This window comes from Saccopteryx leptura, chromosome 8 (genome assembly GCF_036850995.1).
Source record: "Saccopteryx leptura isolate mSacLep1 chromosome 8, mSacLep1_pri_phased_curated, whole genome shotgun sequence".
Classification (NCBI taxonomy): domain Eukaryota; kingdom Metazoa; phylum Chordata; class Mammalia; order Chiroptera; family Emballonuridae; genus Saccopteryx; species Saccopteryx leptura.
In genome coordinates, this window is record NC_089510.1 from 52,323,398 (window position 1) to 52,345,590 (window position 22,193).

The 22,193-nt window shown below is 51.9% G+C and overlaps 1 protein-coding gene across 1 annotated transcript in view; it reads left to right on the plus strand.

Annotated features, from left to right (window-relative positions):
- PDIA5 (protein disulfide isomerase family A member 5) overlaps positions 1-22,193 on the plus strand; it is a 90,323-nt gene that overhangs the window by 61,173 nt on the left and 6,957 nt on the right. Inside the window, exons 11-15 of the mRNA XM_066346953.1 lie at positions 3,173-3,309; positions 10,622-10,692; positions 11,222-11,382; positions 15,587-15,717; positions 20,747-20,817. Of these exons, the coding sequence (XP_066203050.1) occupies positions 3,173-3,309; positions 10,622-10,692; positions 11,222-11,382; positions 15,587-15,717; positions 20,747-20,817 (571 nt within the window). The remainder of the gene's footprint in view (positions 1-3,172; positions 3,310-10,621; positions 10,693-11,221; positions 11,383-15,586; positions 15,718-20,746; positions 20,818-22,193) is intronic.

The window sequence follows — 22,193 nt, forward strand, 5'->3', positions numbered from 1 at the left end:
ATCTGAGTCCTTAGTCAACTCTTTCCCACCTACCTGTTATAGATAGAAGGTTCTTCCATTGAGCTGAAGTTCTTTCTCGGGAGCTTTTTGTTGATGTTGGTTCTCCTTTTGGGGGCCAGAGAAAATAAATCTTAATTTCTTTTTCCAGTGCAGTCTAAAATATTTGAAGGTAGTTGTTATGTTCCTGGGTCTTTTCCAGGTTAAACATCTCCAGTTCCTTGAACCATTCTCCTCTTGTTCAAAGCACATTTATTGGGTATCTGCTGTGTGTTAGGTGTAGGAAGTACAGAGATAAGAGGGAGTCCCAGTCTTCAAGGAGGCAGACAGTAAAAAAGCATAATTCCGTGATTATGTTTGGCCTCAGACTTCTACTGAATCCCTCTCTTTCCAGTAAGTCTTCCCACTGTGTCCAGCTCTGCAGTCCTCTCCAGAAAGCGAACTTCCTGCTGTCCACTGGGTGGGAGAGGGCTTTCACCGGGCTGCTAGGGGGCGGGGCGGGGCCTGAGGGCCTGGCTGCTCGGGCTTTCACCCGTGCCTCCCCTCCCCCGCCCCAGCCCCAGCCCGCTTTGGCTGTGGGAGCCTCTGCTGCACACCACTGTGCTTCCTGGGGCTCCACGCTCTGCGCCCCGCACCTCGGGATTCGGCCCTCTGTTTGGCTGCATCATTTTCGTAACTTCTAAAGTTCCACCAACCTTGTTTTCTTTCTTCAACATTGTCATCTTTTTGCTCCGGTGGGTTCATACTTTAAAAAAACCCAAAAACTCCTGTACTGTTAACTTAGTGGTTTTGGAGTGTGTTCTCCACCATGTTTAACTAGAAGTTTCTCAGGTGTTTTCATATGCTTATACTGCTGCTCAGCCCTGGCTTCTCCATCTGGTGTGTGCACTCTTGCCGGCTTTTAAGTAAGTATTTTAATATTTGAATAGATTTCATTCACATAACTGAAGTAATTTTTTACAAAAGATACTAAAAAAGTAAACGTGAAGTTTTGCTTCCGCTTGTTTCCTCCATCCTGTTCTCTCTACCACCCCCTAGAGGTAACCACTTTAGTTTCTTTATGAAAACACAAACATGAATGGGTGGTTTTAAAACCCTCTCCCAAATTTGTTAGCGTACTATGGCGTATTCCCTGTGCCCAGCAGTCTGTGCACAGTGCGTGGAACTTCCATGTTCCTTGCCATGCTCAGCCCTGTGTGCTGCGGATGAACTGCAGTGTATCTGACCCCCTCCCACTAGTGGACACTGGGCTATTTTCTGTCTTTGCTATGACAAACCATCTAGAATGAATGCCTTTGAATGCACATAATTTTGGTGTGTGCAGGTGTATTGTAAATACAAATTCCCTGGAGTGGAATTGGTGGTGTTTGAGGGATTGGTGTTATGAGCCCAAGTATAGGAACCTAGGGTTCCTTGTGTTGGTCGGGACCGTTGTCTGGCTGGTGACTCATTTTGTGCCACCAGCCCCATTTGATGATGAATGCACAAGGGCCGAGAGCGGTCTGCCATCTCCCTGCCACTTCCCAAAACTTGGGACAGGATGACAGAGGCTGCCACCAGGGCCTAGTCAGAGGCACCAGAGAGGGCTTCTGGGAGTGAAGGTGGCGTCACACCCTAGTCCTGGTAGCGGGAGGGGGAGGGGGAGGGGAAGGGAGGGGCCCCACTGTGGGGGTTACGTGGCAGGTGTGGGTTTCATTGTGTCGACCACATTGCTTTCATTAATTCTCAGCCCTGGCTGCTGGAACTTTACACTTTTCTACTATAGGCTCTCAGAGGCAGGAAACAATGGTTGTCATTTCACATTTGTCATCCTAAAGGGTTTTCAAAGCAGCAATTATGGTGCTTGTGACAGTGAAGCATCAGGGACTTTGTATCACTAGCAGCCTGGCCCTTAACTGGGAGCCGTAGAGGCCACCTGAGAGCCTCCCCACTCAGATAGTCGGTGATGTAGATACAGTGGTACCGGGACGGAGTGGGCCCCAGGGAGGCTGGGCAGCCGTAGAGGCCACCTGAGAGCCTCCCCACTCAGCTAGTCGGTGACATAGATACAGTGGTACCGGGACGGAGTGGGCCCCAGGGAGGCTGGGCAGCCGTAGAGGCCACCTGAGAGCCTCCCCACTCAGATAGTCGGTGACTTAGATACAGTGGTACCGGGACGGAGTGGGCCCGGGGAGGCTGGGCAGCCGTAGAGGCCACCTGAGAGCCTCCCCACTCAGATAGTCGGTGACGTAGATACAGTGGTACCGGGACGGAGTGGGCCCCAGGGAGGCTGGGCAGCCTTAGAGGCCACCTGAGAGCCTCCCCACTCAGATAGTCGGTGATGTAGATACAGTGGTACCGGGACGGAGTGGGCCCGGGGAGGCTGGGCAGCCGTAGAGGCCACCTGAGAGCCTCCCCACTCAGATAGTCGGTGACGTAGATACAGTGGTACCAGGACGGAGTGGGCCCGGGGAGGCTGGGCAGCCGCCCGAGGCTTTGCAGCCAGCACTGGTGGGCCTGGGATTTGGACTGACCCCAGTGGCTCTGGCTCCAGTACTTACCTCTGGGAAGTGTTTGTGATGCATGCAAACACTGTCACACCGAGGGTGCCCCCGGCCTGGCCTCGGTCCCTTGGCCCCCTCTTCTTTATTGTGACCCCTCCCCCACCAGCCACCCGGGTGGCAGCCTCCCTTTCCCTTCCCTTCCCTTCCCTTCCAGAGACACCTGCCTCTTTGCTCCTCACCCCCATGCGCACAACCTCCTCCCTTGTAGTGTTTGCAGTCCCATCCCTGCCTGTAGGGCACTGCTGAACACAACAGTGAGCTATCCAAAGGTCACTCTTTGCTATTCTGTTTAATCTTGCCATTTTTGCTGGAAGTTTGAAAGAGCTTGAGAAGCTCACAAACCTCCAGGTTCCAGGGAGGCAGTGAGATTTCCTGAGCTGCCTAGAGATCTAGAGCTAAATGCCACGGTTTGTGATGGGATGTCAGCTAAGCGCTTCTGAGGGGCTTGAGGGGACGGTGGAGGTGGGCAGCGCCAGACACTCACCCCTCGGCTCCCCCACCAGGGGGTTCCTGGTGAGCCCCTGAAGCCCGCTGTGCCAAGCCAGGGGGGCTTTGTGCCAGGGGGCTGGATTTTGTAAGGGCTGCTCAGGCCCCAGGCTTGCTCTGAGCTCTGCCTGTTTTTGGTCTTCCAGTCCGCAGCCGCCACAGCCCCATGTCCCCGAGACTCCCTGGGCAGATGAGGGCGGCTCCGTTTATCACCTGACCGATGAAGACTTTGACCAGTTTGTGAAGGAACACACCTCTGTCCTCGTCATGTTCCACGCCCCATGTGAGTGGAGCCTTGCTCCCCCCTCCATATCCTTCCCTCCCTCAGCGTAGGACGGGCGCTGCTCTGGGACATGAGTCCAGGGAGCACCTGCTTGTCGGATGCCTCCTCGGAGCCAGGGATGCTCTGCTGCGAAGCGAGGTCCCTGCCTTCGCGGTGCACACAGGTCCCAGTCAGGCCGCATGTGTCCCTCAGCTCAACCTGGCAGATCTAAGCCGCTTCTTCCAAGTCAGAGTGAATCAGGAAATGCAAATGGGCTTCCCAGAATTGGAGAAATTAGAACCAGAAGGGCCCTCAGATATTGCCCAGAAGGGTAATCACCCCTCACCTTACAGGTGGGGAAACTGAGGCCCCGAGAGGGCTTGATGTTGCCCAGCAGATTGGAGGGCACAGCGAGGCCAGGGCTGGAGCCTCAGACCTCCGGCATCTAGAATGTCTTCCTTCTGCTTCACTGGGGTCGATCACAGCCTGAGGCGGCCACAGTGGGTCAAGGAAGGAGAATGGGTAAAGCTGTAATTTAAATTTGCAATATGGCTGAAAGCTCAGGACTTTTCTAGAGCAGTGTCCTTCCTGTTCCCATGGAGAATGGAAATTCCAAGAGGGAGAAGGCTGCTCTTGTTAGGTGAGCAGGGATGGTGTGAGAGCAAGAGGGTGACAGCCCGGGGCACGGGGCTGCTGGGCGCTGCTCCTGGGATAGGGCGGGTCACCGAGGGGTGAGGAAGGTCAGTCCTCGGCACCCTGGGACTGGCGCATGTGGATGGGGTTCTCTTCTCTTGTAGCTTCTCACCAACTCTTTGGCACAGTGATGGCAAGTAAGAGATTGTGGAGGAGGAAAAAAATCCAAAAATAACTACAGATAAATGTCATAACCATCCAGTCCATAGCAGTTATAGGGACCCTTAGGCTAATAGTTGTGCATCTCCCTACGGTGATAGTGGCTTCTTGCAGGATCATCTGTCTCCTTTCATTGTAGCCACAGTGCCATGAAGCTAATATGATTAACCCCATTTTACAGATATGGAGACTGACACACCAGCAAGTGACACAAACTGTTCCCTGCTCTGTGGGTGGGTATGCTGACCTCGGCCTTCCAACCTCGTCCCCCTGCAGCCTCACATGGGTGCTGTTAGGTGGAAGTGTTCATAAATGGACTACTACAAGGGATTTCCCAACTCCTTTTTTTCTCATAAATGTGAAATTCTTAAGAGAATCCACAGGCAAAGTACTCCCTTTGGCCTCTTTCATTCTGAATTTCTAGAAAATGAACCCAAAAACCCCACAAAAAACTAAGTTTCAAAAAGCTTCCTGATTAAGGACAATGACCGTTTGGGCCTTAGGAGCAGGGCACCCCTGGCCCTCCTGGGGCCTCCCTGTGGTTGGTGGTCCCTGAAGACTCCCTGCCAGGCGCCACTGTCGTGCTGATCCTGGCGGAAGCGGGCTCTCCCGGCCAGTCTCAGAACTGCTGATGGAAGCAAGTCTTGCAGGAAGTTATGTGGAATCTGGAGCTGAAATCTCCCTGCCTGCATCCCTGTCCCTGCAGAAAAGGCAGATGCAGGCTGGCTGTTTTCAGCTCCCCTCTGCGACCTTCACCGCTGGGTGCTGGTCGTGGTCCACGTCAAGAAAGCCCACCCGACTCTGGGAAGAGCGCGGAGTGGTTCGAGCAGTGGTTTATGTATCACAGTGTGAAGACTAGGTGCCCCCTTTGATGAATCCTGTAAATCAGTGGTCCCTAAACTTTCTACACAGGGGCCAGTTCACTGTCCCTCAGACCGTTTGAAGGCCGGACTATAAAAAAAAACTATGAACAAATCCCTATACACACTGCACATATCTTATTTTAAAGTAAAAAAACAAAACGGGAACAAATACAATATTTAAAATAAAGAACAAGTAAATTTAAATCAACAAACTGACCAGTATTTCGATGGGAACTATGGGCCTGCTTTTGGCTAATAAGATGGTCAATGTCTGGTTCCATATTTGTCACTACTAGCCGTAACAAGTGATATGACACGCTTCCGGAGCTGTGACGCGTGCACCCCGTGTCACCAGAAGTAGTAGTATATGTGAGCAACGCAGCACTTTGCGGCACCGTCACATACAGTACTCCAGGAGCACAGGGTGTGGATGCATCCTGTGCTCCTCTCACTGACCACCAATGAAAGAGGTGCCCCTTCCGGAAGTGTGACGGGGGCCGGATAAATGGCCTCAGGGGGCCGCATGCGGCCCGCGGCGTAGTTTGGGGACCCCTGCTGTAAATCATCCAAAAGTATGTACATCTCAGATAGATTGGAATCATTTAATAATTGTTAATTAAGTGCTTTCTTTTTAAGAACCCTGGTTGCAAACTAGACGTGTTTTGTCTGTTCTTTTGTGTGGTCTTAGGTTGTGAGCAATCCATTGTAGTAGCTGATGCTTGTGGGGCCTTGGGCCCAGGAGCCTGAGCACAGGGTGCCTCCATATCTCGTCCCTCTGATAATTCGCTCTTCCCTCCCTGAACCAAAAGGAGATCACTTATCACCTTGCTCCCAAGCCAGGTCACCCGTGGGCGTAGAATAGAGTAAGGGCTTAATGAATGAGAAAATGAACAAATACAGTTGTTGTAGAGCTAAATTAGAAATTGGAGAATGAGAACTAGAAACCAGATGGCAGCGTTTGTGTTCCCCATTAGTCATTATTAACAAATAGTATGAAAATACCGTGCTCTGTAGAGAACCATGCTGAGGGGCTCTGATTTCAAACTGAGCAAATGGAGCTGTCAGAGGCTCCTGGCAGGTGTCTGCCAGTTAGGGAGGGAGCCTCATTCTCCAGTGAGGTGTCTGCCTGCCCCCTGGCTCTGCACGCATGTGTGGGGGACTGGCAGAGGAAGAAGGCTCAGGGCAAAAGCATGAGGTGAAGCTTCCTGGTGAACCACCTGTTAAAAGTCCTCATCGGATGGGAGTGGCCCTGCCAGATCAAACAGGGTGTGGTTTAGAAATGGACCATTTTGGGGACTTGGAAAAACAAGTTGGGCTTCAACATAGAAGACCATAGATTTACTAAGGCAGGGGTCGGGAACCTTTTTGGCTGACAGAGCCATGAACGCCACATATTTTAAAATGTAATTCCGTGAGAGCCATACGACTCGTATACATTACGCATTATCCAATAAAAATTTGGTGTTGTCCTGGAGGACAGCTGTGATTGGCTCCAGCCTCCTGCAGCCATGAACATGAGCGATAGGAAATGAATGGATTGTAATACATGAGAATATTTTATATTTTTAACATTTTTTTTTATTAAAGATTTGTCTGTGAGCCAGATGCAGCCATCAAAAGAGCCACATCTGGCTCACAAGCCATAGGTTCCTGACCCCTGTTCTAAGGACTGCCAGATGTCCTTGTTTGTCTTTTAGGATAGGATTACTGGGTTGGTGAATTAGCATGTCTTCTCAGTTGCCTTTTTCCTGACTGCAATGTGGAGAACCTGGCCGGATGGGGCCACCCGAGGGGGCAGTCTCTTAGTGCTCTTACTGTGAGTCTGGCCTGGTTCTGTCTAGAGGGTCATACTTGCTTTTTAATCAGCAATTTAATTACAACTAAAACAGCAAGGCATACTTCCAAATCTGTGAGGGTTCAAGTTGGAAGAGGATAGTTAGATAAAATATCAAGCAATTGCACCAAGATTTTAAAGGGTCCCAACAGACTAAAATAATGAGGCTGAAAGCAAAGAGCTGTATTAATTTTATGACATTTTTGCTAATTCAAAAGGAATGCATGTGTGTTTGTTTCATCAAGGGTTAAGATAGCAAAGTATAGAGAAGAAAATTAGCATTATTCCTGCTACTGACTCCCAGGAAGGGCCCTATCACTCTGCAGAGGAAGCATTCCATGTTATTTCTTTCATGCGCCTTTGAAGATGTTTTCACATAAATGTAAGTGTTGGCATATAAATCTACTTCAATATTTTTAACCACTGAGTGGTGTTTTTTAACATAGAGATGCCATAAATTTTAAGCCATTGCCTTGATGATAAATGTTTGATGAAATCTTTCACTATTCAAGCATTGCAATGAACATGTGTAAGTGTATGTATTTGGGAACATGTCTAATTCCTGACAGTGAAGTTGCTGGGCCGTGTGGTAAGTGTGCTTGAGCTCTGTAGATCTTACCACCTTGCCCTCCAGAAAGGTGTCACCACACCTGACAGTGTGTGACAGAGCCTGCATCTTTGCCAGCCATGGATACTATCAACCTTTTCTATTCGGGCTAACCTGGGCAGAGGGGCTGCTTGTCTGCGGCTCCCTGGTCTCCAGGAAAGTTGGTATCTTCTTGTGATATGCGGCTTTCCTTATGTCTTCTGTGAACCACCTGTTCATACCCCAGTTTTCTATTGGGTACTTTGTTTTTTTTTCTTCTTGACCTAGAACTTTATCATTATGGATATGAATTTTGACCTACTATCCATCTTCCAGATGTTCTCTGGCAGTCTGTTACTTGCTTTAATTTTCTTTACGTGCCTTTCATTGTACAAAAGATTTACTTTTTGAGTGGTTAAATAATAGAATCTTTTTTGAGCACTGACTATGGATCAGGCGTTGTTCTAAGCACTTCCCACATCATAACTCATTTAATCTTCACAACAAAACCTGTGAAGTGTATATCCAGATTATCCCCATTTTACAGGTTAGGAAGGGGAGGCATCGAGAGGATGAGAAATTTGCCAGAAGCCACGTAGCCGTAAGAGGGGGCCGGGCTTACAACCCAGGCAGTTGTAGGGGCCGCAGCCTCACCGTTGAGCCTTCTGGAAACCTGCCTTTTTATCTTGACCTCTGGGATTCATGGGTTGCTTAGGAAATCTATCCCCAAGGTACAAAAATAGCATGCTATATTTTGTTACAATGTTTTTGGTTTTATATACTTTTTTTCTTTAATTCATCTGAATCTTTCATTTGCTTGTTGGGCCAGGTAGAATTGATTTAATTGTACTTAAGTTCCTTTTCCTATGCATCATTCTTTTTTTCTCACATTTTTCTTAACATTATCTTATTTGTTTTTTCTTAATGTTATTAAAAATGCCATTTTTGCACATGCTTCTTGAGGTCACCTACTATTCCATTGTATAATGGCACCATAAATTACTTAGCCAGCAGCATAGCTGAAGGTCGGAGTTGTTTACCGTATTTCCCCACTGTAAATCATGCTGCACAGAGCATTTTCGTGCATAAATATTTGTCCACGTGTCAGATTATTACCTTAGGATAGAAGCCTGGAAGAAAAATTTTGAAAGCTTGTTATCCACATTTTACAGTACTATAAAGGAAGGCAAAAACCCCAAATCTATCTTTGCATGAGAAGAGGGCTGTGTGACAGAGGGAAGCGTCTGTCAGCGTGAGTTTGCCGCAGAGTCTGGGAGTGTCTGCAGGTCAGCTTTGGTGTGTATACAGCTGGAGGCCTCGAGAAAGCTCTGCGGTGTCTGGTGGGGAGGCATTCTGAGTGGTAAGACGTCAGTGTTCCTGCTGGCTCCTGTGGGAGCCCCGCCCTCCTGGCACGCCCCCAGCCAAGGGCCAGGCAAGGCAGGAGGAATGTAGGTAGGAACATCCAGGCTCCTCTAGAGTCCCAGTTACAGGGAGCTTTCCAAATTAATCTGGTCCCCTGGAAAATTCTGGTTCCAGGAAAGGCTCCACAGCAGTTTTATAATAAAATCATAAGTGTAATTGAAGACAGTGTAATCCAGAGGAATCTGAAGGCCTGGTTGCTGGGAGGCCAACGAGCCCACGGCCAGAAGAATGCGATGGAGGGGTTGATGCGTAGACTGTGTGCCAGGTCATGAAAGTTGGTGTAAGACCGCTTACACAGATGATAAAAACCCAGCGAGGAGGTTTGACCATAAAATTTAATGGCCCATCAAATCACAATCAGGACACTAAAATGCAGTGCCCGGAGTCCTACTCCCGAGGGTAAACCTCTTCCTCTGGCTCTCCCGCAGCCAGGATATCCTGAAGGCCAGGCCCAGGAAGCTGGAGGAGGGGTTGAGGCCGGCACCAAGCATGACCCTGGCTCCCCAGAACGGGCTGGCACCAGCAAAGGAGGAGTCTGCCGGGCCAGATCTTCCTCCTCCTTGGGGCCTGGCCAGTCTCCTCATCATAAACTCTGTTAACAGAAGTTTGTAGCTTAGCGTTAGTATCTTGTTCAGGGAATTGATGCTAGAAGCAAAACGCTTAACGATATCAAGAGAACCCTAGGGTATGTATTGAATACTTTAGAACAACATCCACAGGTGTGGAGATCTCCGAAGATGTCTTTTATGCCCGGTGAGGAGCAGGCGCAATGTACAAACGGTGGTGGGAGGGGAAGTTCGTGCACAGCAGGCGCCTCGGCTGTCACTTATACGAAGCAGCGGTGTTGAGTCAAACTGGCACCTATTCGGGTGCAAGGCATGCTTTGCCCCCAAAGAATTTAGTCCCGTTAAATCTTGTTATCACAGGTGTAAACCTGGACAAGATAGTCGTGAGGTTAATTCATTCAAAAGGTGTGTGGAGCCCCATCCTCGGCACCAGGGATGTGGTGCTGAGCTAGACAGACAGCTCAGCCTGTCGAGAGCTTAGAGTCCAGTTGGGCAGATGGACAGGGATCAAGTAAATAAGTTACTCCAGCTGTTTTGAGTCCAGTTGAGAAAAGAAGTAGGATATCGGAAGAGAGCATGGTTGAGTGAGGCTTTTTTCCTTTACGTGGCCCGGGAATTTCTCTGTTGAAGGCATGACTGAAATAAAGAGGTGAGCCATACAAAGACCTGGGGCAAGACTGTGCTCCAGCCAGCAGCATGGAGAGCCTGAGGCTGAAGTGAGCTCGGTGTGATCAGAGGACAGACAGAGGGCCATGGGCTGCCGAGTGTAGGACGGGAGGGGGTTGGGAGTAGAGGGGTCACATGGTGTGGGCTGTGGCTGGGGTAAAGAGTTTGGATTTTGCTGTGCCTGGCATAGGAAACACTTCACCAAGGGAATTTTATCTGATTTTTGTTTTAAAAAGATGCCCTGGCTGCTCCCAAATATCAGATGACAGTAATATGACAGTCACAAGGCAGTACCAAATTAAATGCCATAGAAACACATGAATGAGAAGTATTTTGTGAGTAGAAGAGAAGTAGGTGGTTCAGGGGCGCTGAACCTTCCCCAGTGGATTAGGCAAAAGCTTTCTTTGTCTGAGCTGGGGCTCATTCTCCTTTTCTCCCGAGGAGCCCTGGGAATAGAGCGGAGCCACCCTGGCAGAGGTGGTAGCAGGGGACATCACCAGAGCCTTCATGCCATGGAATGGTTCACCTCGATTTTTTCCCACAGGGTGTGGACACTGTAAGAAAATGAAGCCAGAGTTTGAGAGTGCAGCCGAAGTCCTCCACGGAGAAGCAGGGGTAAGCATCCTTTCCTTACCCCCTCCCCACTCTTATCTAAAGAATCGGCAACGTGAATCCTTACCACGACTTTTCCCTGCCAGCTCTGCAGCAGCTCTCCCGGGCCCTGGAGGTCTATAGTATTTCCACGTCCCTAGTAGACCTATCCTAGTCAGATGGGTGGGGCCCCGACCAGGGATGGATGGGTGCAGAGAGACAGTGGGGTCCCATTGCCATGCCCATCCAGGTACCTCTGTCAGGTCATGGCTCTGGACTGAAGCCCAAGATTCCCTTCTAATCGCTGGGACCCTGGCTATTGGGAATAGCCACAGTCTACCCAGCCTGCTTGGTGGGCAGATTTAAAAGCCTCATCTTAGCCCATAAATGACAAATGATGGACATGCCAGCATTCAGTCATTCCCAGGGGCCAGCCACCCCACAGTGAAGTCTGCTCAGGCCCCAGGAGGGTTGGGGCTGTCACCTGGGCTCCTCTGCTCTGCCAGCACTGTGTCTGAGGCTGTCGTGCATGGTTGGCCTCTCCCCCATCCAGAGCTCTGGTGTCCTTGCAGCTGTCGATGCCACTGTCAACAAGGCCCTGGCAGAAAGGTTCCACATCTCCGAGTTCCCTACATTGAAGTATTTTAAGAATGGAGAGAAGTATGCAGTGCCTGTGCTCAGAACGAAGAAGAACTTTATTGAATGGATAGAAAAGTAAGTTTGATGGTCCTGATAGTACATCTTGACTCCTGGCTGTCGGCCACCAGAGATGGCCTTGAAGGGGAGAATCAGACCTTACGCTCCTGTCCTTGACTCAGGGCCTCGGGAGCCAGGACAGATTTGACTCCTCCAGTCCTAAAGCCACTGTGGTGCTCACCACGTGTCCTCCTCTCTGGTGCAGCTCCACCAGCTCCAGTGAGCCCATGTTTCTTCACTTAGAGAACCCCTTTCCCCGTGTCTTGGCCCAGCTTTTATCCTCTGCACTTGTTCCACCCCCTTTGAATGAAGGAAGGAAACACTCAGCTCTTCCCGAGAGCTGGCCGCAGTGGACCCAGGTCTGCTGGCGGTTCACTGGGCCTGCAGCAGTGTCCACGGCGCAGCCTGTGCTGTTCTGGGGTCGAGAATAAAGATGTCAGAGCGCCCCCTCGGCCTGCATGTTAAATAGTGTGGCAGGGCTGCCACAACAGGCAACGCAGAGCGGGCGGGTGGCTTGACGGGGGAAGTATAGTTTCTCGCAGTTCTGGGGACCAAAGTTCAAGACCAGATGTCTCCAGGGTTAGTTTCTTCTGAGGCCTCTCGCCATGGCTGTCGTCTTCCTGTGTCCTCACGTGGCCTTCCCTCTGTGTCTGTGTCCTCATCTCCTTTCTTAAAAGGACAACAGTAAGATTGGATTAGGGCCCACCCCAATGACCTCGTTTTAACTTAATTTCCTCTCTACAGACCCTATCTCCAAATACAGTGACATTCTGAGGTCCTAGGGGTTAGGACTTCAACATATGAAGTTTGGGGGACGGGCACAGTTCATCCCACAACAGCCTGCAAGTCCAGGGACCTGAGCAACCGTGCAGTTACAGGACTTCGGGACATGCAGTTCTTAACGTTTCCCCTCCTGTGAGGGGGCTGCCTTGGGAAGCGGAGGCAGCCCCAGGCCTTGCTTGAGAGACAAAAATTATTAGGACACAACTGAGGAACCTTTTTTCTATCTACACCCCCCCCCCTACACACACACACACACACACACACACACACACACACACACACACACAGCTTGAATATTCAAGACTATTTCCTCATTTCAGCTCAGGGCAAGATAAAGAAGACACTTCCAGCCCCTGCAGAGGCCCTGGGACATGGCATAATGACACCCAGGTGCTACGCCAGTGACATAAGAACTGCAAAATCACAGCACCTAAATTGAATTACTTTCTTAGGACATTGGACCTCAAACTTGGATATACATATGTCAGTGTCACCTGGGGTTGAGTGCTTATCTAAAGTACAGAGTCGGGCCTGACCTGTGGTGGCGCAGTGGATAAAGCGTCGACCTGGAAATGCTGAGGTCGCCGGTTCGAAACCCTGGGCTTTCCTGGTCAAGGCACATACGGGAGTTGATGCTTCCTGCTCCTCCCCCCTTCTCTCTCTATCTCTCTCCTCTCTCTCTCCTTTCTAAAATGAATAAATAAAAATAAAAAAAAAAGAGAGAGAAATAAAGTGCAGAGTCGGGGCTGCTGTCCCTGAAGCTTTGATTCAGGACATGTGAATGGGACCTTCAGCCACAGTGTTTTGAGAAGCACCAGCTCTTAGAATGGAAGCAAAGCTCCCATTAGGTTCAGGAGAGATCCCTGGCAAGAGGTGAGTGGGCTGCCACGGTCCTGGTGTCTGCTCTGCCCACTGTCCTGCTCGTCACTGCGGGTGCCTTTGTCTTAGGGACAAAAGGGAGTGGTGGTTCACTTCCAGAAGAGACATAGCGCTCACTATCCTGGCCCTTCTGCTGCAGAAGCAGGTTGCTATTCACACCCACCTGCTGCTGCCTTGTTCTGGTGCCAGGGCTGGTTCACTGTGAGGGGTTGAGGAGGTGGGAGTTCAGGCAAGGTACATGGTGCTTGCTCGTGTGATCAGGGTGCCGAGGGACATGGCAGCGTTAATCATTGCTAATCCCTAGACACAAATAACGAGCACGAGGCTCTCTGTCTTTTCTGTGTGCAGTCGCCCTGCTGAGCGCCTGGAAAACACTGAGGTGAGAACATGAGCTTTGGGTTTCAAGAGGCTGCTTGGATCTGGTCCCCTAGCCCGTCCCTGGACCCTGCTAAGCCCCAGTTTCCCGTCTGTAAAATGGAGACAATACTTTTCCTTCCCATAGACTTGTGCTTAGCATGGTACATGGTTTAGAAATACAGTAAGGAAGCTGTTTTTATTTTTGATGCCACTGTCATATGGGCTGTGACTGAGCATCACCACACTAGTGGTGACACTTTCGTCCTTTGCAGAATGCCTTTATATCTGCAGCCCTATCTCGTCCTCAGGTCCTACTCAGATCCAAGTTTTTATTCCTGTTTTCTTGGTGAAGACACTTAGTTCAGAGAGGTTAGAGCCTTTTCTAGGGACAAATGGTACTTCTTTGGGGAGCTTGGAAGGAACCCTGCAGGAGGAACGTGCACGCAGGCAGCTCTCAGATGGAGAGTTGCGGCTTGTCACCAGAAGCAGGGTGAGCAGATGGTGTCAGGGAGGCTGATGGCGGTTCAGGGCTTGTCACAAGTGGCCTCGCTGCGTCACTGAGACATGCCTGCCCAGGCCAGCCAGGACGGGGACAGGCAGAGAAGAAAGGTCAGCCACAGAACCAGGGTTTATGACGGGACCTGGAGGACAAACAAAAAGGAGGAAGACTTGGAAGGGGAAGTCCTCGTTCTGAGAGCAGAGTGCCACTGACACAGTGGAGAAGTGGGTAGGTGGGTTTGGGACAAGGAGGGGAAGACATGTATGTTCTAAGCCTTGTTGGGATTGGGATGCCAGTGGGCCTCCAGGTCGAAATTCCTGGAAAACACTTGGAAATAGGACGCTTGGAGGAAAAGTCCGGACTCGAGTCATCCTCAGCCACGGAGATTACAGAAGCCGTGCAGGTGGATGTGACATTTTGAGAATTGCAGGGGCTAGGGGCTAGGAGATACTGTAGATCCGGGAAAGAGACAGGGCTGTTGGGCAGGTGGGGAAGGGGCCGTCTGCGGTCTGTCCACAGAGAGGGCTCTGAAAGGCGAGAGGGGCACAGGTGTCATGCAGGTGGAGGACATGCGGGCTCTGGGAGCAGACCACTCCCCAGAGACGCTTCTCAGAGGGGAGAGAAGCCTGACTAGGTGATGGCACAGTGGATAGAGCGTCGGACTGGGACGCAGAGGACCCAGGTTCAAAACCCCAGGGTCTCCAGCTTGAGCATGGGCTCATCTGGTCTGAGCAAAAAGCTCACCAGCTTGAGCCCAAGGTCACTGGCTTGAGCAAGGGGTCACTTGGTCTGCTGTAGCCCCCCTTGATCAAGGCACATATGAGAAAGCAATCTATGAACAACTAAGGTGCTTCAATGAAGAATTGATGCTTCTCGTCTCTCTCCCTTTCTGTCTATCCCTATCTGTCCCTCTGTCACAAAAAAATAAGGTAAAAATAAGGGGAGGGAACTGTGGTTATAGAGGAGGGGGCAAGGGCAGCAGAAGCTTTTTAAAGGTCCTGGAAACTTACACTTTTTTGAAACAAAGTGGAGGGAACCAGTCTGGACAGAAAGACAATGAAAAACACTTTACTGAATGCCTGTCGTTTATGAGAGCATACAGGCTCTCAGCAGCTATCACTTGCTTGGCTGACTAGGTGCTTTACATATACTCTCTAATCTTCATAAGGATCCTAGGAAGTAGATATCATTGTACTCACTTAATAGAAAGAAAATGGAAGCTCAGAGGAGTTTAGTAACTTACCTAAGGTCACACAGTTGGTAAGTAATCTGGATTTGAAACCAGACCCACCGCACAATGTGGCCCATGCTCTCTCCACCAGAACAGAGGCTCAGGAACAGCAGATGACAGAGGGCCTCTCGGGTCCCAGGAGAGACAAGGGGAGTGGGCGGGGAGGCTGCAGAGGAGCTTCTGTGCCTGCAGCAAGGAGCTGACAGCTCACAGGTGGAGGCTGCCTGCCCTAAAAGGGGCTCACGTCTTCCACACCTTCACAAAATGGCTTCTTATTAGGCTCTTCAGGGGCAGTCAGAGATCTTTGTTGATGGTGCAGATTTTTTCCATGTTTAAACTGGGGTGGTGAATTCAGTGTTAGCAAGGATGCAGAGTGGTGTCTCTCATGCTCCCCACGCAGTACTGGGGTGGGGGTGGCAGCACTTGCTGTGCAGCAGCCTCTCATGACTGCCCTCCACCCCTGCGTCCTGCAGCCCCGAGGCCCCGCCACCCCCAGAGCCCACCTGGGAAGAGCAGCAGACCAGCGTGTTGCATCTGATGGGGGACAACTTCCGGGAGACCCTGAAGAAGAAGAAGCACACCTTGGTCATGTTCTATGCCCCTTGTAAGTAGCTGGGGTGCTCACTGGGGGAGCCAGACTGAACCAAGGCCACCTGCCCCTCCCTGGACCAGGGACTCCGCAGGTTGACTTTCTGCTCATCTGCTGTGAGCAGGGCTGAGGTCCTTCCGAACTCAGGGCTTGCTCTGGTCAGTGGGCTCTGTCGGGTACTTGACCTCTTCCCGGGAGCCTTCCTCACATCAGTCCAAAGCCTCTGCTTCTGTGTGCGGCAGGGGCCCCGTGTGATTGTTCAGCCTCGTGTTCCCGGGGTCTTGCAGGCTGTCCGCCTCCCACCTGGCCACTTCTTCCCACCCCTCGCTCCCTCTGTGCCTCCACGTACTGGCTTCGCCATCTAACCTTGGGATTCAGCAACTTGGAATTGGCCTTCCCCAGCGGCTTTGAAGCCACTGTTGTTGAAGCTGTGGTAAAAGCAGTTACGTTTGCTCGGAGCTCCTGAGATCCTGCCATTTGTTTTAATCAAAGCTTAAGTTGAAGAAGTGACACCCCTGCTAACACTGGTGTTTGTGACCTCAGGTTTTGTGTATTCCCATTTTAAAGTTAATTGATACTTCACAGGAAAGGCTCTTGAATTTCCCACTCTCCTGTTGCCCTTCTCTCTCTCCCCCAGGTTACAGCTCAGCTTAATGGAGTGGGGATAATAAAGTTGTACTCTGCAGAGAAGCCAGCAGCTCACACTAGTCATAAACCTGCTGGGCTGTAGCGGCCCCTCCTGTCTGCTGCCCTCCGGCCCCCACTTTTCAAGTCAGTAATCTGTAATGTCCCTCCTCAGCTCGCACTGTCTGGAAGGGGTTGCCTCCTGGCCTCACGGTCCCCCAGCCTCAGACCCGGCCCTCAGGCGACTGACACGTCCTGCTGGGGGGCTCTGCTCTCTCAGGTCCTTAAGAGCTTTTCTTGCCGTCCTCTGCCTGGGGAGTATGCCTAGCAGCAAGTTAGGGACAGAGCTGTTTGTTCACACATTCAATTCATAGAGTCAGGGCTTTCTCAGCAGCACTGACAACCTGGCTGTAGAAGTAGGAGTCCTTGACCAGCTGCTGGGTGGAATTTAGAAAGCCCGGACTAATCCCTGACCCTGGGGTAGGGACCCTTGCTGGGCTGCTAAGGACTTTCCTCAAATACCAGGGTGTGCTAGACGGTGTCCTGGACACAGGACAAGGGAAGGAGGCATGGGTCCCTGCCAGGCCACAGGGACCCCGCAGTCTGCCCTGGTGAGAGACAACTTTCAATGTAGGGTGAGTCACTGAGCAACTCAACTTCTGGCAAAGGGCTTGGTGCCTCTGTCCCATCTACCTCCTGCACTCTCCTGTCTCTGAACCCTGCTCCACACTCCTAAGATATATTAATCAGTGGGTTATACAGTACTGAGGAGCAGGGAACTATCCAAAGACATATCTTTAAAAATGTTTTTAATCATAAAAATAATAAATACTTATTTATAATAGATATAGTAGATCATGTATACCATGTATATGCAAAGACTACTACAGAAAGGTTGAACTCCTGATAAAGGTAGACATAAAAGAAGAAGCCACAGCTGACCTCTGCGTCCTTCCCGTATCACCTGCCCCGCCCCTCTGCCGCCCTCCGCCCGCCCCTTCCTCCTGCTGGTGCGTTGTTCTCCCCTGTGCCCAGCCCCACTGGGTGCTGGAAGGTTCCCGTATCACCTGCCCCTGCGCCTCTGCCGCCCTCCGCCCGCCCCTTCCTCCTGCTGGTGCGTTGTTCTCCCCTGTGCCCAGCCCCACGGGGTGCTGCAAGGTCTGGCCGGTGACTGCCCCTCGGAGTCTCTGAAAGTGGAATTTTCTGTCCTATCCTGAGTCCTTGTTTCTCTCTCCTCGCCCTGGGAAACTTCTTTGTTTCCTGCTATACAGAAGTGGCGCCTTTCATTAAAGAGTCCAACTTGAAAAACGATGCCTCTCTGGCCCAACTGGCACCTCTTGGTAGCATCACGATGCCCTTTCTAAAACAGCCTCTCCTCCAGTTATTCACTCGCTGTGCTCTTTCTTCTGGATAATGAAAAAATAGATGCAACAGGAGGCCATTAATCTGAGACCTAAGTACTTTAAATTGATTGTAATAGGAGCTTGCACTAGGCTGACAGTTACCTTTATACCTTCAGTAAGCCAAGAGATTAGAAAGAAAGTTAGTGATACCAGATTTGGGGGGAAGAGGGTAGCTCTTCTGAGGATACTATTATTTCTGAGGATACTATTAGTAAACATCCGTGCCACTCACGAGGAACCTAGGTGACCTAAAACATACTTTGATGAGCCTTGTCAACGAGCACATACGTTGTGCTCTAAAATGTTTTGAAAATTGTAGTTATTTCTTCATAGGATGAAACTTTCATGAATTTGAGCTATTCTCCCGTCTGTTAGGTCACGTTAGTGGTGTGTTCTTGTAACTGTCATTAAGGCAATTTAAAAACATCTGTTAGGATCTGTGTGAGTTAGGCTGTGCTAGACACTTTGTCTCGTTTAGTTCGAATGTAACCCACAGCCCGCCCAGCTCTCCTCTCCGCTCCTGGGCCAGACGATGGAGAGCCCTCTAAGCCCCTCCATCTCCGTCCACGCTGTGCGGGGCCAGCTGCCTGGCCCACCACCCAGGCCGTGTGGGTGGTCCTGCCATCTCAGAAACCCATTCAAATGCTGACTTCAGATTGAAGTTGTAGCTTAGTCTTAATTTGGTTTCACAAAACCCTTTGAAATGCCAATCATTATTATCTTATTTTTGAAAGAGAGAAAGCAGATGAGCAAAGCCATTCTGCGCCTTGGCTTTTCCTAGGTGGAGGGAGGGCTGTTTGGCAGGGAGCTGGCTGGAGCTCTCCCCACAGGGCATCTGGCCTCTCCCACCTGTGTTTTGATGAGAATTAATTGCCGGCCGTCAGGGAAATCCTGCCCTGAATTCAGCTCTGCTCTCTCAGCGGTGTGTTCAGTGTCCGGGGAATGGTTGCGGGAGGAGGCGGGCTTGGGCTTTGCGCCACTGACGCTGAGGGAAGTGCCACAAGAGTGGTTCCGGGCCAGCGCAGCCTGTCGCTGCCCGGCTCTCTCCTCAGTGGATGCTGCCCTGGGTTCCCTGGGACAGGAGGAAGTGGCCCCACACAGGTGCCAGTCCAAGGCGCTGTCCCCACAGCCTGAGGGTGGGACAGAGAGCAAAAGAGACTGGGTGGCATGCACACCACTGTCCCACCCAGGGCTCCGGAGTCACAGGTCCTTGTCCACGCTGATGGGCCTCTCCCTCCCTGTCCACGCTGAGGGGCCTCTCCCTCCCTGTCCACGCTGAGGGGCCTCTCCCTCCCTGTCCACGCTGATGGGCCTCTCCCTCCCTGTCCACGCTGAGGGGCCTCTCCCTCCCTGTCCACGCTGATGGGCCTCTCCCTCCCTGTCCACGCTGATGGGCCTCTCCCTCCCTGTCCACGCTGAGGGGCCTCTCCCTCCCTGTCCACGCTGATGGGCCTCTCCCTCCCTGTCCACGCTGAGGGGCCTCTCCCTCCCTGTCCATGCTGATGGGCCTCTCCCTCCCTGTCCACGCCGATGGGCCTCTCCCTCCCTGTCCACGCTGATGGGCCTCTCCCTCCCTGTCCATGCTGATGGGCCTCTCCCTCCCTGTCCACGCTGATGGGCCTCTCCCTCCCTGTCCATGCTGATGGGCCTCTCCCTCCCTGTCCTCTCCCTCCCTGTCCACGCTGATGGGCCTCTCCCTCCCTGTCCACGCCGATGGGCCTCTCCCTCCCTGTCCACGCCGATGGGCCTCTCCCTCCCTGTCCTCTCCCTCCCTGTCCACGCTGATGGGCCTCTCCCTCCCTGTCCTCTCCCTCCCTGTCCACGCTGATGGGCCTCTCCCTCCCTGTCCACGCCGATGGGCCTCTCCCTCCCTGTCCACGCTGATGGGCCTCTCCCTCCCTGTCCACGCTGATGGGCCTCTCCCTCCCTGTCCATGCTGATGGGCCTCTCCCTCCCTGTCCTCTCCCTCCCTGTCCACGCCGATGGGCCTCTCCCTCCCTGTCCATGCTGATGGGCCTCTCCCTCCCTGTCCTCTCCCTCCCTGTCCATGCTGATGGGCCTCTCCCTCCCTGTCCTCTCCCTCCCTGTCCACGCCGATGGGCCTCTCCCTCCCTGTCCACGCTGAGGGGCCTCTCCCTCCCTGTCCACGCCGATGGGCCTCTCCCTCCCTGTCCACGCTGATGGGCCTCTCCCTCCCTGTCCATGCTGATGGGCCTCTCCCTCCCTGTCCATGCTGATGGGCCTCTCCCTCCCTGTCCACGCCGATGGGCCTCTCCCTCCCTGTCCATGCTGAGGGGCCTCTCCCTCCCTCGGCAGCCTAGTCCCTGGGAACGTCAGCTCGTCCTCCTCTCACTGGACCTGGGCTTTCTCGTTCCTGGGTCCGAGGTTCAGGTGGGTGGTAGAACAGAGGGTGGAAGCACAGTGGAGGACCGGGGCCTGGCTCGGCGGCTCGGTCTGGGCTGAGGGTCGTGGTTGCTGGCGATATGGAAGTTAGTCCTGAAGCATGAGTAGCGGGGGCTCAGGCAGCATGGTTGCTCCTGCTCCCCCCATCTTTCCCAGTCCTGCTTCCTCCGTCATGAAGTGGAGAGGTCTGCCATTGCCACTGAGCAAGAGAAGAGGGTTTTGTAACAGGCTTAGAGAATCCTGAGCACACATCCACCTTTTCTGAGCCCGAAACTTCCTCTACACCGGGCCCCCCCAGCCCTGAGGGTAGCTCTCTGGGGAAGGTAACTGTCAGCCGTAGTCTGCGTGTGGGGTGGAGCCACTCCACTCCTGGGCCTCCGCTTGTGCAGGACGACACAGCCCTCACGCCGACAGCAGACACGTGGGACGCTGGTTTGAGGAGTGGGGTTGATGCGTGGGCCCTGCCGGTGGGGCGTGCAGTTGGCAGGAGTCGGGTGGACCCCACAGGCTGTTGGGTGGAGAGAAGCTCCTGGAAAAGCCTCTCTGGAGGCCCCAGGAGGGGCTCCTGGCCCTGCAGCCGTTCCTCGAGCACAGCGTCCTCTCCTCTCACGCAGGGTGCCCGCACTGTAAGAAGGTCATTCCCCACTTCACTGCCACTGCCGACGTCTTCAAAGATGACCGAAAGGTAAGACTACCCTCTTCATCTCTTGCCCTGCCCCCAGCTAAGCCCGGTCACCAGTTCCCGCACCTTCCTCCTTTCTGCTGGGAACGGCTCGAGAGAAGTCGCAGGGGATCAAAACTGATCGAAAAGGATATTTGTTTGAGGCTTGTTTGAGCTGCGGGAGGTCATGTCTTAAGGACAACCTCCCTGAGCAAAGGTGTGAGAAAGGCTATATAGGGGGAGCACAGGTTATATAGGGGGATGGTGGGCACAAGTTATATAGGGGGATGGTGGGCACAGGTTATATAGGGGGATGGTGGGCACAGGTTATATAGGGGGATGGGTGTAGTTATATAGGGGGATGGGTGCAGTTATATAGGGGGATGGTGGGCACAGGTTATATAGGGGGATGGGTGTAGTTATATAGGGGGATGGGTGCAGTTATATAGGGGGATGGTGGGCACAGGTTATATAGGGGGATGGTGGGCACAGGTTATATAGGGGGATGGTGGGCACAAGTTATATAGGGGGATGGTGGGCACAGGTTATATAGGGGGATGGTGGGTGCAGTTATATAGGGGAGTGGTGGGTGCAGGTTCTATAGGGGATGGTGGGCACAGGTTCTATAGGGGAATGGTGGGTGCAGTTATATAGGGGAGTGGTGGGTGCAGGTTCTATAGGGGAATGGTGGGTGCAAGTTCTACAGGGGAATGGTGGGTGCAGGTTCTATAGGGGAATGTGGGTGCTGTTATATAGGGGAATGGTGGGCACAGGTTGCTGGCATCTGGTTAGACTTCTCCATCGGCCTGGTGGACATTCTCACAGTGATTCCTTTGTCCCTTGGGGATGGAAGGTTCCTTCCCACCTGCAGTTAGAATTTACAGAAACTATCACGATTCATGTCTAGTTAGTTATTTTTACAATCTGACTGAAACTGTGATTTTGTTAGGGTCAGTTATTTTCATAATCTTAAGTGAAACTGGCAGCTGCTGGGGACAGCTCTTAGCTTAGGCCTCAGTCCTCTTCCGAAATCGGGTCTGCCGAGACAGGGGATTCCTGGGGACAAGGACTTTCTATTTTCACAAGGCAGGATAGAGTAGGCTGCATTTATGCTGCACAATCACCCAAAGGGACACACTGATTCTTTGCAGCCCTTCTCTGGAGGAGGGAGGTGGTAGAGGAGTCATCTGTTTATTTTTTTTAGAGCTTGAACCTTTTTACAGTAGAATTTGTCGTCATGCGTTACTTATATAATCAAAAGTACAAATAAAAAAATCCAACAAAAGTTGACTGCAAGCAGCCAAGGTAGAGGAGCAAGCTGTGTCTATGGAGCCTGGTAAGTGAAAGGCTCCGGCAGCGGCGCCTGATGAAGCATAAAATGAATAAGCTGGACCTGCAGA